Consider the following 15757-nt stretch of genomic DNA (forward strand, 5'->3'; position numbering starts at 1 on the left):
CAGCTATTTGGTGGGGACCATGTGGGCACCATGAAAAACTCAGGCCAGGTAGTGGAAAAGATCGTTTTCCTCCATATTTTAAAGAGGCCAAAGGTCTAGGGGTCTGAAAATACGCCATAAAGGTACCCTTTATGGCAAAAAACCCAGGGTAACCCTATAAACTGCCCTTTACCAGTAATAAATATTTATATTTACTTATATATATATATATATATATATTTATGTATATATATATATATATATATATATATATATATATATATATATATATATATATATATATATATGTATATACACACACACACACACACACATTGTATATATGTGTGTGTGTATGTGTCTGCATGTGTATATATGTATGTATATTTTATATTGGTCATCTTTGTAATGTAACTTCCTCTTCATGATGCACCTAACTGAATTTCATTTTGGGTTTTTTGGGTTTTTTTTAGGGAGGGCTTAATATATAAATTACTTGACAATCAATATTTTTTATCCTAACATATTAGACACCACCCAGCCCAACCATTAGTATTCAATCTATTTGGTTGGCCAAGATAGAGACTAAATTTAAGATTAACACATGAGCTCTATTTTAGTGTAACTCAATTCAAACAGGAAATTACTAAGTCAAGGCACAAAAATATTTTGATAATGCTTTGAATGATCGAGATAATCATGGCAATAGATATGTCAATGATAAAGAAGATAAATGCAGCTATAAATATGATGCTTGTGAAAACAATAATACTCTTAATAACTAACAGGAAACAACAACACTGACTATGAGGGAGCCTTTACATGGTTGCTCAACCTGTTAGGCTAGGAACAGCAGTCAAACCTCCTTCAAAATACACCTTACTAGCTTAAAGGGGAAAAGAAATCAGATATGATAATGGTGGTCTAGTTATCCCTAAAGAAATGTGGGATGATCCTAGTTGGGATGCTCTTTTTCATAGGTCTCAATATGAAGGTAAGCAATAACAACACTGACTACAAGTTACATAGGGACCCTTTATGTGATTTATATATATATATATATATATATATATATATAGAATAGAAAAGATATCTATGTCTACTAACCAGTATATACTGTAAATTTGATTATTTGAAGTCAGGCCATTACACTATAATTGGAACTGCTCTTAGAAATAGTTTAAGTAGACTTCCTGTATTTGATCATCCTGATTATCATAGAATAATTGAATCAGGAACCACATGTAATATTTCAAAACTATGGAATTGAAAGCTTGTATTGAAAACTTTTAAAGTGTGAGCAAGAGTTTGATTGCCATTAATCAGGGCAATGTCACAAAAATTAGCATACAGTAATATCCTAGTTAACACTTTTCCATTCAGCATGGATTTTCTGTAGCAAACTGTTTTCCAAGAGACTATGTCTTCAGCAAAGCCTATAGATACTCCATATTTCATATATTTTCTTACTTTTATTTAGATGCGTTAATTTATATATATTATTGTTTTATTATATTGAATATTTGTATGATAATGAGCTAAACAATAGATTGAGGTTATTAATAAATAAAAGTAGTTCATGCTATTGTTGTGTCAGAGGAGAACTAAATCATCTCTGAAATTGTCTTCTTGTTTGGACATTTCTCAAATTAACCCTCACAGATTAAACTTTTGTGCACTAACATGCAGATACTGAATAAATCTGTTAGAATTGGTTAAGCGTGTGTACTACGTATGAAATGTGGAGAATTCCAGAAAGTAATCCGCTATCAAAAATGTGTTAATTCATTTCCCATATCTCAAGTGCACACAAACAGCACTGTGTATACTCAGTTTTCACACAGTTCTCACACAGTAAGGGTTAAGAAATTGTTCTCTATTCATGTTTCCTCATTGATTCTTTTATCAGTTCTTCCTCATATCCTGTTTACTGTTCTTCATTCATATTATTTAATAGCTGCTCTCTTTCTTTCAAAATTGTCACATATAATCTGCTCACTGTTCACTATTCATGTTCTTTCTTCATATTTGTTGGCTTTCCCCTTTACACCAAAGGTATCTCACACATTCAGTTGTGTTGGCTCTTTCTAGTTGATAGTCTTGTCTTAAACATTCTCTTATAACCTTTGTTCTTTCCTCATCCTTTAACTGTATCATTTCATTCTTCCTGTTGATGTTTCAAGTCTTCAGTTTTATTCCATATTCTGAAATGAGAATAAACTTTGTTCCAACACTTAGTGCACTGAGTTCATATCTCACTGAGGTCAACTTTATCTTTCTTTCTTTTGAGGTAATAAACATGTATCAATCCAAGGAAGTAGATTGGCAGATGTCTTGCATTCTAAGTTCAAATCCTGCCATAGCATATTTGGGAAGTCAATCTAATTGGTCAACTGATTTACCACCGCCATTTGGCACCGTGGTTGCCTTTAGCAGAGTCCACTTTGTTGCAAGTATTCAGGCCAGGTTTCTGGTTTAAACATATCTTCTTCCTCTCTTTCACCCATCTTGACAACCAGGTTATGGGCATTATCATCATCAACTCATAGATATTACTATATCAAGTCCTAAGGCTCATAAGGCTGGTTACTCTGTTTCCGTTGTTTATGAGTAACTAAGATCACAACATTCCCTTCAAACAAGACACCAGTCCATCATAAGGTTATTCATTTACAACAATGGACTGGACCAACATGAAATGAAGTGTTTTGCTCAAGAACACAATATGCTCCCTGGGCTGGGAATTGAAACCATGATCTTGTGATTGTGAATGCAACATTCTAACCACCAGACCTTCATTGCCTCCCCTCTTGACTGAAGGATAAAGGAAATATTCTATAACATTAGACCCTATAACTTAATGTCACAATGTATAACATTACATTGTGTGATGTTATTTAAAGTTAAGGTCTTGGAGGATGTGAAAGTGAATAACTGAATTTTTCAGCCTTTTGATGATATTTATTACTTTCATTTGTGTTCGAATCACTGTTAAAAATAGCCTATCAAGCTTGTATCTCTATGCTATGTTATAATGACCTCGTATAGCACTGTATCTACAAAGCTATCCGAGGTATTAATATCCTTGGTATGAGGGAAGTTGTGAGGTAGCACAATATCAAGCAAGTTAAAAGCAATGAATGGAGAGATAGACAGAGGGGAATAAAGCAAAATTTGATTTTTAGAAATGAGTTACTGTTAGGTGGTAAAAATTTTTATAGAAACTTGTTGAGGAAATAGTTGGTATTAACAAGAACTAGTTACTACAAGAAGATATTTTTCCCCAGCATGGCCCAAAAATGTCTTGAGATACAGATATTAAAGCAGTTTGATCTTTTCATACTGGAATCACATTTGCTTCTTATTTAATATTTAATTTAAGATAGAGATTATCTTTTCTACATTATTCATTATATTGCCACATTATACTGTATATTGTTTCATTTCGTGTATTTCTATAATGTAAGTGTATTTTCATAAAATAATACAGAATAACAACACTATCATAAATATGCTGTTTTCTTATCAAAATGTGCATCATCATCATCATCATCATCGTTTAACGTCCGCTTTCCATGCTAGCATGGGTTGGACGATTTGACTGAGGACTGGTGAAACCGGATGGCAACACCAGGCTCCAGTCTGATTTGGCAGAGTTTCTACAGCTGGATGCCCTTCCTAACGCCAACCACTCAGAGAGTGTATATCCTATATAAATATGTGAAACCAAGGAAAATATATTAAGGGTTGACTTAAGAATATTAATGAAAGAGTATAGGGAACACTACATTACATTTAAGTAGTAGATTGGCAGAATCATTAAAGCATCAGACAAAATTCTTGCAACATTTAATTACAGCCTTTATGTTCTGAGTTCAGATCCCACAAAGGTCAGTTTTGCCCTTTTATCTTTCTACAGTTAATAAAATAAGTACCAATCAAGTTCTGAGGTCAATTTAATATTCCTGTAATGTATCACAGATGTAAATAGAATTTTAATAAATGGTATTATCTTAATAATTAAAAAGAAGTTTAAATGTCAAAAAATGATGGTGGGTACACCTTTTAGAAATAGGATTTTAAAATAAATAATGCAATCTAAGGAATATATATATATATATATATATATATATATATATATATATATATATATATATATATATATATCTGATGACTGCTAAATAAGGTACTTTTCTTTCACCTGTTCATTGTCCTGCTTGGTTCTAGACGTCGGCCCAGTATTGCCAGCATTGGTGTGTCATTGTAAGTACTGCATGTTCTTTCCCCTCTCAATATATAGAACTATTACTAACATCAACAACATATTAAATGATGTCATTAATAACATTCCCTTCTATTGGTGTTGTTTTTTATTTACCATCCTTTCAAATTAGTCTTGGACAAATATTTGTTAGAATTTTTTTTTTTTTTTTTGGTATCATTTTCATTTCTATTTTTTGTGTTAGTTATAGATCAGAATAAATTACTACAACCCCTAAAAAGACCCCATTTTTATTGGACTTTTATATCTAAAGAAAAAAACAACAACTTTAAATAACAGATATCTGAGATGAATTCTTTATTCTGCTATTGCTGCATTTAGTTAACCTCTGACTAGTCTAGACTCTCTCTCTCTCTCTCTGCACCAACTTTCATTTCTATCACCCTTGCCTTTCACCTGCATGTCATTCATTACAAAAATATATTCATAAACTCACCACCTCCTCTGTCTCATCTATATATATATTTACTCTTTCTTTTCTCATTTCATTTGTTTACATGTGCTTCTGCAGTCATATTTCAATGATTTGTCATTGATTTTTGTTCAATCATGTTTGTTGAGCTGTCTAAATTCTTTCATATCATTTTGCACACATTTATCTCCAAACTTTAAAATAAGCATCATTTTTTTTTTGTGTCTATCTCATTCAGTTTCTTTATTGTTATATAATTATAAATTGTGGAATATGTTCATATTACACACACACATGTATATATACATACAGTTTGTAATATATATATATATATATATATATATCATGTGTTCATGTGACCAACCAGGCTATCAGATGTTGTTACTCATCATTCCTCATAATGCATTGTTTTAGCCTTCAAATGATGCCACCCTGCTGGCTAGGTGAGCAGGCCAATATTCCTCCTTGTCATTTGAAGGTTAAAACAGTGCAAAAGTGCATTGTGACCAGCGATGTGTAACAACATCTAATAGCCTGATTGGTCACATGATCACGTGATATATTATATATATATATATATATATATATATTAATAAATTATAGGGTAGCAAAAAAAATTTTAGAAATTTTACTTACCACCAGTTTTTATTTTTCATTTCCTTTCGAAATTATCCCTAATTTTTGTGGTATGTAGTCTTTTGCTGCTATTTCTAGCGAGTAGATGTCCTATTATAGGCATCTCTGCATTTTAAATGAATATATATATATATATATATATATATATATATATATATATATATATATATATATATATATATATATAGTGTATATGCATGTGTTGTATGCGAATTAGTGATGGACATAGTTTAAAAAGTATCAATTTAATTGATAAATATATTGAAAAAATTGATGGTTTGTATGCATATATTTTGCATTTGTGATAGATATTTTTGTCATCAGAGAATCCCATATTTACATTTTACCCAACTAAAAAAAAGCATTACACCCAGAGATTTTGGTTTCAGAAGTTGCTTTTAAAAATACACATATATTTTTTTTTTATTTATTTTTTTAAGATTTACACTTTTCAGCAAATATAAAAAAATTCTAGAAAGTTCTTTTTTTCTTCAAGCATTCTACAGTATTTTAGAATGTTTGAGAATCTAGTTTGTTTTGAGATTTTTTTCTTTTCCTGTTTTTAATATAAAAGAGAAATGCGTGTTAATTAATAATTCAATAATTTCTCTCCGTCAAATGTAGCAGGAGAACAAGTAGTCTAAACTAATTACTATTACTCTCCAAAAAAAAGAAAGTGAAAATTCAAAATCACTACTCTAATCTACAGCAGAGGCGGGAAGCCATCTTAGTACCAGGCACAAATGACAAATGCTTCAAAACCTCTTGGAAATGGGGCAGACATATGTACTGAGAAAACTAATTAATCTTTCAAGCAAAAATTAACACTGGAAATGCTTTATCCCACACAGAAACTGTAGGAGCTATTCAAAGGTTTTTCAAACTCTTCTAAATCTATAGCAGTGTTGGAAACCATTCTGTGTCATCAGTAGGTATCTCAGTGTCACAAGCATTTTGCCCCTTCGCCTCTATACTTTGCCTGAGTGAGACAGTGAAGACTGAATTAGTCTACATTTGTGGAAGGGTTCCATTTTAATTGTATCAAATCATAATAAGTATGCAACTGAAATTTAATTACTGTTTTGGCCTTAAAGGTTAAATCAATATTTTTCTTTCTTTTATTGAGTTTTAGAGACTTACATCGGTAGACAGTTTTAAATTTGCACGAATGAAGGTTTCCCCCACCCCTGTTCTACAGAAACAGAATTTCTTTAACACTAGAATTTCTTCAACACTTTAAACTATTTATTCAGAATAAAGAAGAACATGCCCAGACATAATAAAGAGAATTTTTAGATTATGAACTAGTGAGTGAGTCTCTAAGCAATCACTCAAACTGCTAAAATTAGCAGATAAATCTTCCTCAAATCATTATCCTACTGTCTTAAAATAAGAAAGACAGGTACACTGCATACTTGCATAGGGATCACTCTCTGGCATGAATGACTTGGTGGTATGTACCATGTTTTCACTTATTGTTTTAAGTGCTTGTGTAGTCACAAATAGATAAAAACATTCTGTTGGTCCTCCCAGCTTCGATTCAATGTAATTGAGGATGTGACAGCTAGAGGGAAAGAGGGTTGCACCAGCATTCAGCTTATACTCAATTTTCAGCTGAGTTGACTGTAAAGTTGTGAAATAAAGTACCTTGCTCAAAGACACAGGAATCAAACCCACAAGTTCAACATCTTAACCACTAGGTCATGTGCTTTCACATTAGGCACTCTACATCTTTCAGGAGGATTTTGTTTTTGCAGATAAGATATGTTCTGTCTATAAAATAAAAAACAAAAAATGATACAGGATGGACATGGCCAAATTAGCTTAGGCCATGGGTCTGCTTGATTAGAACTAGGTAGGAGTTTAACAACAACAATTAAAACACTAGTTGTTTGCCAAGGATTAAAGGAATTGGGTTAGAAGATTGTGATGAGTAATTACCAAATCATTGAAGATCTTTAAAACTCAATGTGTATGTCCCACCAGTTGATACTTCATTAATTAGAGACTGATAAAGGGACAGTGATATTTAATGAAGACAGTGCTTTTGCAATATATTGAAGGCAGGAAAGAGGTACATTGATAAAAGCAACACCATTTTAGTGATATTCATGAGGGAACATTTTAAAAGACAATACAAAGATATCACTAGTATAGAAATGTCATTAAGAAGATGTTTTCCTTGCAGTGTAGAAACAATCAGCATTTAGAACCTTTATGATTAAGTTTAGTTTTAAAAATTGATTGATTATTGATTCTTTTTTATCATTATCATCATCATCACCATCAACATCACCACCAGTACCACCACCATTGTCATGCATGGGTTGGAGGTTGTCTTCTCCAGCATGGTGTTTCCTCAGTTGTCATAATCACTCTCATCGTCCCATTTGAAGAGGCTCAACAACTTTAAGCTTTCACCACCATTTCTTCCTCAGCCTTTAACAACTGCCTATCCCAGTTAGTATAAGTCTCTATGGCTTGTGTATTCACTTGATTGGTAAGTGTCCTTGTTGGTTTTCTAAATTTAGTGTTGTCATATAGTTAGGTCATTTGTGTCACAGAACTCCAACAGCCTTGAACCCTCTCCTACTCATTCCTTGTTCCATATCCTTAACTTCCATGTACTCTAGTGTTGCCCAGTATGTCCTTTAAAATCAGCAGCCTCTAAGAAGTTCTCATAGAAATGGGCCTTTTGCTCATGATATTAATGAAATTTATTATTTGTCAGTCCTGATGTTATTTTATTGCCCATGATTAATCTAAGCTTAATTATGCTGCCACATACTCGGTTACTGCATTTATTTCATCTATCCATTTCTCTGTCAATAACATACCTAATCCACCCACCCAAAGGGATTTAGATTTATGTTCCTTGCTTATGAAGCAACTGGCTAAAGCTTCTCCTCTACTGCCTTCTAACCTCATGCACATATCCACTCTCCCCACTCCGATACCTTAACAATATCTCTATACCTACCTTTCATCATAACACTGATGATGGCAGCTCTGAAGTTTTGTATCTGACAGGAAGAGATGAGGCTTTCCACTACTGGTTGGATTGTTGTTTCATGTGTATGTTCTGCCTCTTAAAAAAAATGGGGGTGTTTATGTTCTTTTTGCTCCAAGCTCTTCCATTGCTAGGAATTCAGTCACTCCAAACCAACCACCAGCACCCCTATGGCTCTTCAACCAGTCATATAAACTCAAACCCACCAGTCTTCTGTGATCATCTTTCCTACTTCTCTACTTCCATCCATTTCTTTTGTAATATTTCTATATATTAAGGCAGTGAGCTGGTAGAAACAGTAGCATGTCGGGTGAAATGCTTAGCAGTATTTCGTCTGTCTTTACATTCTGAGTTCAAATTCCACCAAGGTCAACTTTGCTTTTATCTTTTATCCTTTCAGGGTCGATAAATTAAGTACCAGTTGCATACTGGGGTCAATCTAATCAACTGGCCCTTGTGCCTAGATTAGAAAAGAATATTTCTATATAATTTTCAGTATTCCTAGTTTTTACTTTGATTCCTGCTTTTCATATCATTAAATGTTTTTAGATTAGAAAGTATAATCTGTGATCTCTATGTTCATAAATATATTCAACATATGAACAAATAATATACATGCAAATCAGCAATGGTTGGTTTCAATATATTCATCCACCCATTAATGCCTTTTCCTCATTTTTAAAGTGATCCCCCCACACACACACACTTCTCCCTCTAAAAGACTGTATATCATTTCCTTTGCACACTTTCATCTGTAATGTTTTTTTCATTTCATGTTTTCATATCATTTAATGATTTTGAGGTTTTTCTATTAATTATTAATACATGCACTCTCTCACATACATATATATGGATATACACACCTACACATGCATATATATATATATATATGTGTGTGTGTGTGTGTAAATGGAACAAAAACACAATAGATGGCATTAAAACGTTTGGACAGATAGACGACATAAAAGCAGACAAGAGAAACAATAATTAGAAGGACAGGCAGAAAAGACGAGTCATTCTTGGCTTTCTTTCTTCAGTCAAGTACCAGAAGTCACGACCATTTCGGACAGTTACACTTGGGATGGTTCAATCTGGTTGTCCCCAAAAAAGTCTAAGCTAAGAGCATTAGACCCCTTTGTAAGAAAGCTAGCGAATGTACGCAGCAGTACATCCATGTGTGTGAGTATATAGTACACCAAAATAATGCAATGGTACCCCTTAAGTAAGTTGGGGTTTTGTTAAATCAATTTATTCAGTTCCACACACTATGTAAAAGGTTAGAAGTCGTTTCTCCTTTACAGTTCATCTTTACACTTTAATGTTTATAAAGTACAGACAACTGTGTTTGTTAAAATAAACTAAGTTAAAATGGGATCCTTTTTAAGCATTACATTAATTTAACAGTAACCTTTTCTGTCTTTTAATAAATCTTAAAAGATCTTTTATTATACTCTTAATAATATTTATCAATTTTTTTTTTAAAATCAGTTTAACCAAACAAAAACCTAAAATCAAGTTTAGCTTACATTACACTATAAGATAAGTACTGTCAATATATGTTTTCATTATCTAGAATATTTATACCTAATATATAGATACCTATTGAAGGATATTTGGTTCATTGTCAGCTGATAAATTGTAACGTTGATTATAAATATGATCGTTAGTTCATAATTAATTTTTAGATGAGATATTTTATGATTAATTAGAGAAACATGAAAATATGTGACAGTTGATTTTTGACGGTTATGTCATCTAGTAGATGATATTTTGATAAATGCCTGACATTTCTCTCTTGCATATAACCACAGACTTTGATCATGGTTCACATATGTGTCTATAAAGTATTTAATGCAAAAAGTGTTTTATGTGTTACAACATTTAGAAACTGTCAACCTTCTTTCAGATTTTATCTTCCCTGAGGCCAAGGTTGGAAGAATTTGTTTTTTTTGTTTTTTCTTCTCTTCTATTTCATTCTCATTTTCATTCTCAGAATGATTTCTCACTGTTTCAGTTTGTCAATGTTTGGAATTTTCAAGTGTATGTGTTTTTTTTTCTTTTTGTTTTTTTTTAAATTTTATTTTGATATTTTGTATTTATTTTATTTTATTTTATTTTTTTACTTTTGTACATCAAAATAATCTTGACACTGTTACTACAATGTGTTGCGTGATATGTAATAATTTAACCATTGTTATTTTAGAACTAAGAAATAATTCTTTTTTTATTATCTTATTACTTTAACAATGTTTCTTCAATCTAGGAAAGATACACTGTAGTAGAACATTCATACTGAATTAATTTTAATAATTGTTCTAATATTAATTGATGGTAAATCATTTACTTTGGTGTAAACTCAGTTTAGTACTTAGATTGCTTTTCTTAATTTTTTTTCAGAAAAAAATATATATATGCATAAGCACAGGAGTGGGTGTGTGGTAAGTAGCTTGCTTACCAACCACATTGTTCCAGGTTCAGTCCCACTGCATGACATCTTGGTCAAGTGTCTTCTACTATAGCCTCAAGCTGACTATAGCCTTGTGAGTGGATTTGGTAGACAGAAACTGAAGCCCATCGTACCTCTGTACCTGGCTTTCGTTGACATGGAGAAAGCCTTTGACAGGGTCCCCCGATCCCTTATCTGGTGGTCAATGAGGAAACTTGGGATAGAAGAATGGTTAGTGAGAGCTGTGCGAGCCATGTACAGAGATGCTGCCAGTAAGGTGAGGGTTGGAAATGAGTACAGCAATGAATTCCGGGTAGAGGTAGGGGTCTACCAAGGTTCCGTCCTCAGCCCCCTCTTATTTATCATAGTCCTCCAGGCAATCACAGAGGAGTTCAAGACAGGTTGCCCCTGGGAGCTCCTCTATGCTGATGACCTTGCCCTAATTGCGGAGTCACTATCAGAACTAGAGGAGAAGTTTCAGGTGTGGAAGCAAGGTCTAGAATTGAAGGGCCTTAGAGTCAACCTAGCTAAAACCAAAATCCTAATAAGTAGGAAGGTAGATAAAACACAAACTCCTTCAGGTAGATGGCCCTGCTCAGTATGTAGAAAAGGAGTAGGTAGTAACTCTATAAGATGTACCCGGTGCAAGCTATGGACACATAAGAGGTGCAGCAACATCAAAGGCAGGTTAACTAGCAAGTTAGTTTTTGTTTGTGGCAGATGTTCAGGTGCAATAAAGACTGTAAACAAACAGGAAACAACTTCTATCTCATTCCAGGGTGAAAAACTAGAGGTAGTCGATAGCTTCCGCTATCTGGGCGACCAAGTTAGTAGTGGGGGTGGGTGCGCTGAAAGTGTAGCTGCTAGAATAAGAATAGCCTGGGCAAAGTTTAGAGAGCTCTTACCCCTGCTGGCGACAAAGGGACTCTCACTCAGAGTAAAAGGCAGACTGTATGACGCATGCGTACGAACAACCATGCTACATGGCAGTGAAACATGGCCTGTAACTGCTGAGGACATACGTAAGCTCGCAAGGAATGAAGCCAGTATGCTCCGTTGGATGTGTAATGTCAATGTGAATACCCGTCAGAGTGTAAGTATCTTGAGAGAAAAGCTGAACATTAGAAGCATCAGTTGTGGCGTGCAAGAGAGACGATTGCGCTGGTATGGACATGTGGTGAGAATGGATGAGGATAGCTGCGTGAAAAAGTGCCACACCCTAACAGTTGAGGGAACCCGTGGAAGAGGTAGGCCCAGGAAGACCTGGGCTGAGGTGGTGAGGCAAGACCTTCGTACATTGGGCCTCACCGAGGCGATGACTACTGACCGAGACCTTTGGAAATGTGCTGTGCGTGAGAAGACCCGGCAAGCCAAGTAAGATCATTGCCAGTGCCCCTGGACTGGTTCTTGTGCGGGTGGCACATGAGATGCACCATTTTGAGCGTGGCCGTTGCCAGTACCGCCTGACTGGCTCCCGTAGGATTTTCAAGCGAGATCGTTGCCAGTGCCCCTGGACTGGCTTGTGCGGGTGGCACATAAAAGACACCATTTCGAGCGTGGCCGTTTTCGTGCGGGTGACACGTAAAAGCACCCACTACACTCTCTGAGTGGTTGGCGTTAGGAAGGGCATCCAGCTGTAGAAACTCTGCCAAATCAGACTGGAGCCTGGTGTTGCCATCCGGTTTCACCAGTCCTCAGTCAAATCGTCCAACCCATGCTAGCATGGAAAGCAGACGTTAAACGATGATGATGATGATATATATGTTTGTGTGCTTGTGTTTGTCCCCCAACATCGCTTGATAACCGATGCTGGTGTGTTTATGTCTCCATAACATAGCGGTTCAGCAAAAGAGTCCAATAGAATAAATACTAGGCTTACAAAGAATAAGTCCTAGGGTCAATTTGCTCAGCTAAAGGTGGTGCTCCAGCATGGCCACAATCAAATGACTGAAACAAGTAAAAGAATATATATATAGGATACGAGGTAGTTTAGTACACTGGTGCTCTAAACGAGTAGGTACACTGAGAAAGTGCTATGATTGGTCATCTGTTAGAAACCCTTTTCTAAAGCAGTTATCCTTACACTGACTACTAAGATCACATTATATCTTTTTACTGACAGAATTATTTTCAGATATTTCCAATTATCATTATTCATCATATATTCTATCTAAAGTTTAACCATATCCATTCTAGTACGTTAGACCTTGAGGTTTGAATATAGATGTATTATTGTATGGGTTATGACTTTCACTCATTGCTCCTTCCCTGACTAAACAAGAAAGGATTTTCATCATTGCTCCATGCAATTACTTCATTAGATCTTAATGACTTTCAATTAAGAACACACACAAGTGAAGAAAATTGTTTTTCTTTTACATTTATTATTATTTTTTTCTAATCTGAATTTTCCTCTTTCAAGGTAAAATAAAGCTGAAGTTTTATATCTCCTAACTGCCATTAAAAGCTTTCCTTTTTGTTTTTTTCTATATTTTTGCAAGATATTGAAACATAAATATTCGATGTTGATATTTATTAATCTTACCTTAATATTTCTATTTTCCTAATTGCCATTCTTTACTTTTCAGATAAAGAAACATGTGTGTTTACTTAAAAATTTTCTTTTATTATATTTATGATTGTAATTTCTTTTTAAAATAGATAAAAAAAAAAAAACTAAATTCTTTGTGAAGTAAGTATCTACCAACGCAAATTACTCTGCCTCAGTGTATGCATATATATATATATATATATATATATATATATATATATATATATATGTATATATATATATATATATATATGTATATATATATATATATATATATATGTATATATATATATATATATGTATATATATATATATATATATATGTATATATATATATATGTATATATATATATATATATATATATATATATATATATATATATATATATATATATATATATATATATATGTGTGTGTGTAACATTTTACTTTACAGATCTAAAAGAGATGTTTTTGGTTCTTTTAGTTTTAAGGACTCATCATGTTGCCTATGCAAAATCTACTGTCATGTGTGCATCCATCTTTTTAAATGCATCGTTTAGCTTGAAATACAAGTTTAGTTAAAGTAGTATAATTAGAACCAAGTAGTGTATTTTGTTTATCAGAATCCTCATCATCTTATACCCTTTCCATTATATTTGTTGTTCCATCTTATCTTATCCATAACACATCTTTCTCTCATTAGTTTCTCTTAAATCAGTCTACTTTATGATACTTGTATATTTAGTTCACCACACAATTTCATCATCAAAATCTCTGTATTGCATGTCTTTTCTTAAAAATAATTTCTCATGTTTTTAATTACTATTGATCTTATCAATTTATCTTCTAAACTCAGACTGTTTCTTGATAGCAGAATTTTTTAATGTTTTTTTTTTGTCTCTGTTTCTTTGTTGTTGTTGTTTTTTTTGTTTTGTTTTTTTAACACCAGTTGTCTAACAAATGTTTTTACAATAATTCTTTAGATCTTCAGGTTATGTTTACTTGCGGTCTGCAAAATAGCTAACCACATGACAAAAACTGTCTCTTAACTGATGGCTATCAAACACACTAATAAAGATAATATTAAATTTGCTAAGTATTTTTATTTCATAGAATAACACTATATAATAATAACACTATCCTAATAATAAAATACATGGTATACAGGAGTATTGTCAATTAGTATTCAGACACAATTTGATATGGTCAAATCATGATCCGATCTGAAGTTATGGCCTCAGAGAACTCTAACTTCAGAAGTTAATTAGATTTTGCTCTTAACTCTGCTAACAAACCATTCCATTACTTTGTGGAATTTTTTTTTTCAGGATTTAGCTACTATAGAAGTCATATATCTTAATAACTGCACTCTATTTCCTTCTCTCTATATATGTATGTGTATACATATACATATATGTATGTGTATGTATATAATACATACACACACACACACACACTCTCTCTCCTATATATATATATATATATATATATATATACAGATAGAGAGAGAAATAGATCAATGGATGGACACACATAATTACTATCAGATAACTTACAAAGCCAGGCAGATAATCCACTGGAGCAGTTAGTGTGGCTTCGCCTAGAAAAAAATGAGAAAAACAAAGTTTAATCATTAGGAAAAAAAAAACAATCTGAGACCTAATGTTTTGTAGTTATTCCCAAGTTTATTACTGATGTTAATGAAGTGAAATACCTTCAACTAGGAATTGGTTTCCTGGGAGAATAAGGAAGACAAAGCTACAGAAAGATTGATTTACACATGGAAGAAGGAAAAACTAGTAGTACTAATAGTAGTAGTATTTCATTTATTCATTCTTTTTACTTCCATTTTTCCATGCTGGCATGGGTTGGACAGGTACTTACTTAAGGTAGTATTTTTGGGCCAGATGCTCTTATCTATTTAACAAGGGTCCTTTTTTTATATTGTAAAACACAAAGCTTCAAAATAGCTGAGCTACAGGATATATTGTTCATTGGGAATTTAAATATGATATCACTGGCTTTTACTCAGACATGTGAAGAAACTAAAGTGAATACACTCATACGCACAAACATGTGTGTGCACTTACATATACATGTATGTTTGATGCAGTTTCTATCAGCTAATTGCACCCACAAGTTACTGGTTATCTCTGATCTGTAGTAGTTGCTTGTCCTATGTACAACACTGTTGGATTGAACTTGAGACTACATGGTTGTGAAGCAAGCATCTTAACTATTCAGCCATGCCTGTGCCTAACAACAATAATAGTTATTTGAAATTTTGGCACAGGATCAGCAATTTTGAGGGGAGAGGCGAGTCAATTGCATTGACCCCAATACTTGACTGGTACTTATTTTGTTGATTCTGAAAGGATGAAAGACAAAATTAACCTTGGCTGTATTTGAACTCAGAATGTGATGACTCGGAACAAATACTGTGAAGCACTTTTCCAACA

General features: G+C 33.3%; 1 protein-coding gene across 29 annotated transcripts in view; it reads left to right on the forward strand.

Moving 5' to 3' along the window:
* Positions 1-15757, forward strand: part of LOC106871495 (anion exchange protein 3) — a 746335-nt gene that overhangs the window by 672994 nt on the left and 57584 nt on the right. For 12 of the 29 annotated variants that reach the window (XM_089359039.1, XM_089359081.1, XM_089359088.1 and 9 more), the window contains one exon: positions 4207-4242. The exons of the other annotated variants lie outside the window; for them this stretch is intronic. In XM_089359039.1, the coding sequence (XP_089215165.1) occupies positions 4207-4242 (36 nt within the window). The remainder of the gene's footprint in view (positions 1-4206; positions 4243-15757) is intronic. 29 annotated transcript variants of the gene reach the window in all.

Source organism: Octopus bimaculoides, chromosome 1 (assembly GCF_046866305.1).
Source record: "Octopus bimaculoides isolate indiv1 chromosome 1, ASM4686630v1, whole genome shotgun sequence".
In the NCBI taxonomy this organism is placed as follows: Eukaryota; Metazoa; Mollusca; class Cephalopoda; order Octopoda; family Octopodidae; genus Octopus; species Octopus bimaculoides.